Source organism: Octopus bimaculoides, chromosome 6, assembly GCF_001194135.2.
Source record: "Octopus bimaculoides isolate UCB-OBI-ISO-001 chromosome 6, ASM119413v2, whole genome shotgun sequence".
Classification (NCBI taxonomy): Eukaryota; Metazoa; Mollusca; class Cephalopoda; order Octopoda; family Octopodidae; genus Octopus; species Octopus bimaculoides.
The window spans coordinates 55,962,690-55,965,915 of NC_068986.1; the positions used below are offsets into that span (position 1 = coordinate 55,962,690).

The 3,226-nt window shown below is 35.1% G+C and overlaps 1 protein-coding gene across 1 annotated transcript in view; it reads right to left on the bottom strand.

Annotated features, from left to right (window-relative positions):
* The window catches only part of LOC106883728 (macrophage mannose receptor 1), a 299,961-nt gene that overhangs the window by 144,752 nt on the left and 151,983 nt on the right, over positions 1 to 3,226 (bottom strand). The window contains exon 8 of the mRNA XM_052968739.1: positions 1,302 to 1,414. Within this exon, the coding sequence (XP_052824699.1) occupies positions 1,302 to 1,414 (113 nt within the window). The remainder of the gene's footprint in view (positions 1 to 1,301; positions 1,415 to 3,226) is intronic.

Here is a 3,226-nt window from a genome sequence, read left to right on the forward strand (position 1 = left end):
AAGACGAAGATAGGTGTATGAACAACAAGCAGATGTATTAGTTTGACGCTTGGGAAAATGAAAAAGTCCTTTACGTTTCGAGCCTACGCTGTTCAACTGAAACGAATAAGTGAAAATAAACAGGGAGAGAATGAAAAACAAATTTGTGGATTTAACGGTCAAGCATGGCATATATATAAGCTTCCTTCTGTTTTTCAAGTACCAAATCCACTTCTTCTACTATAGGCCCCAGCCTTTAGTAGAAGACAATTGCCCAAGGTGCTTTGTAGTGGGACTGAACTCTGAGGCATGTCGTTACGACACAGCCAAGCTTGCACCTACACATACACACCACACACGCACACACACACAAAAACACATAGAGCGTGTGTGTGTATGTGCGCGCGCGGGTTTGTCTGTGTGTGAGAATGTATTGCTAAGACGGAAGCTGAAGGACAGTAGCACACGTTACATTTTGTGGAGCCTCAAATACTGGCGAGAGAAAACGGAAGAATGTGTTTAGATAGCCTTAATTTGTCAGAACGTTTCTTTAACAAAGGGTCTTAAGAATAAAATAAGAACGCGAAAGATTTGATAAGATAACAATTTAGTACTTGAAGAAAGAGTGGCACCAGCGGGGTGGCATAATTCGAAAGTTAAAACAATGCGACAGCGCATTCGTAATACATATGCACACATGTATGTGTGTTAATACACACACACACACACACACACACACACACACACACACACACACACACATATATATATATATATATATATATATATATATATATATCACATTCATACATATCTGTATGCATGTATGTCATATATATTTATTATATAGTATAATATAATGGTTTTAAATTTTGGACCATGGAAAATAATTCAGCATGTGACTGATAATTTATTTTATCCGTCCGGAAAGGATGATAGGCAAGGTTTGCCTCAGTAGGATTTGAACAGAGGACGTAAAGAGTTAAAAATATTTTTTAAAAAAGCTATTAAACATTTTGTAGAACGCGTGAACGGCCTTGCCAACCCTTCGCTTTATAACACCATATTACTGAGTATTTCCTATGATATATATACTATTATATACTACTATATATATATTTAATATTATATTGCAGATACAATTATATAATTAATATTATAATATAATTTTAATTATATATAAAATAATATTATAATATAATTAATATTATATTTCAGATTTGCTAATGTATAACTTATTTGTATATACTGATACTAATAAAATGTTCATAATTTTGTTTATGATTTTCATCTCTTCCCTGATGTAATGTAAACACACATACCCGTTTTCTTCTGGCACAGGAATGGCTTCAGTAAGTGACACTCTCCTGACAACCATATGTTGACAGTCTTAATATATGGGTCGGCAAAGGCACAGGTGTTGTTCTTCAGTTGTCTATATATTTATAATAATGAGAGAAAAGAAGAAAAAATAAAGCAGTTCTTAAATATTCTGAAACTATAAACATTCATTCAAGTGACGTAGAGGTATGTTTGATGCAAGATTTACAATAACGAAGAGAAAACAGAGGCATATGGAGAAATACAATGAGACGGGATTTCAATCCTGGAGCGGAAGGATTTTCCAAGAAAGACTGTTACATTTTGGTTTTATGTAGTGAAGTAATTCTTTCTAATTTTGGCTCAAGGAAACAGATTTGGAGAGTGATGATAGTAATAATCAGTTGCCATCATCACTCGTGGGAAACTTATTTTTATTATCTCAGAAAAATATATACCAACTTATCTGGTTCAAGTATGATTGAATTAAGATTCTCGGAAGAAAATGGAGTTCTACAACTAATGTGATCAAGATTCAGAAGACAATAGAAATCTGGAAGATCTTTTAAAAATACAATGGTTGAATTGAACTCCGAACGTAATGTGAAGTAACTAAATGCCACAAGATATTATTTTCGCCCCTGAGTCGATTCTGTCATCGATTCTCTTTAGGTTAGAGAAATAGTTGCTTTTAATATTGGAACAATGCCAGAAATCACACCAACCTCAGGAGTGATTGTGAATATATCTTATCGAATCCAAAAAGATGAAAGTCGAAGTTGAGCGGCAAAATCTGAATTCAAAACATAAAGAACCAGAAAATATATCGTAAGGTATTTTTTTCTGACTCTCAAATGATTCAACCAATACACATTCCGAATAATAGGTAACATAGATAGGTACAAGGTCACAAATTTAGGAGAGGGTTAAGTCGATTAAATAGACTTTACATGTACTTTACATGTGGGATTTGAACTCAGAACCTAAAATGCCTGAACAAATACTTCAACATATTTTTGTTCGACGCACAAAGAATCCCGTTTGTCCGTGAAATAACAGGACGCAGATGCTTGCCGTCATTTGACCTACTGACAGAGTTATTTGTTATTAACTTAAAAGCCGGCTTTTAAGCTATATAGCTTTTAAGCAGTTGACCCCGAGTGGGAAGATCTGCGAACAGATCTCTGACTTGTTTTGGAGAATTTGTTGCAATTGCTTCTTCTATATCCCAATGATGATCATATTCGTCGCAAAAAAAAAAAAAAAAAAAAAATGTAAAAAAAAATCGCCGAAAACAATCGCAGTAACGAAAACAGGAATCCAAAATTTCTGGATTGCAGGTCCGGATTCGACCCAGAATGTTTTTAATTTACTCACAAAGTTAGCCTTTTAGATTATAAAAATTGTTATCGTATTAAGGCGGCAAGCTGGCGTAATCGTTAGCTCGCCGAGCGAACTGCGTAGCGGTATTTCGTCTGTGTGACACCGGTTGAAATGCTTAGCGGTATAATGACTCCGTGAATTTGGATTATTACTAATTATTTGAGTGCGTCTGTACAGTAAGTGAAAGTTTCCATTGACTGTTTTTGTGTGTTCTTGTTATAATTATTTGTGTGATAGTCTTCGTTCGAAAACTATCGTGTGTTTCCCCTATGGGGGAAACAGTAATTGCTGGTAAGATGCCGAATAGTGTATCTTCGTCTGGCGAAGAGGCGTCAACCGAGGGAAAAAATATCGAAAATTTATTGTTTGGAGAAGTTTCGGATTCTTCTGAAAGGGAGTTTCCAAATCTATCAAATTGTACTGTTACAAGGAGGAACATAAATGTGAAAAGCCTACAAACGGAAGAAAAACAAAAAAGAAGTTTTGCGTCGGCGGCTGGAGGTGGAACATGCCAGCTGTCGACAAACAAAAGCGACATACTAAA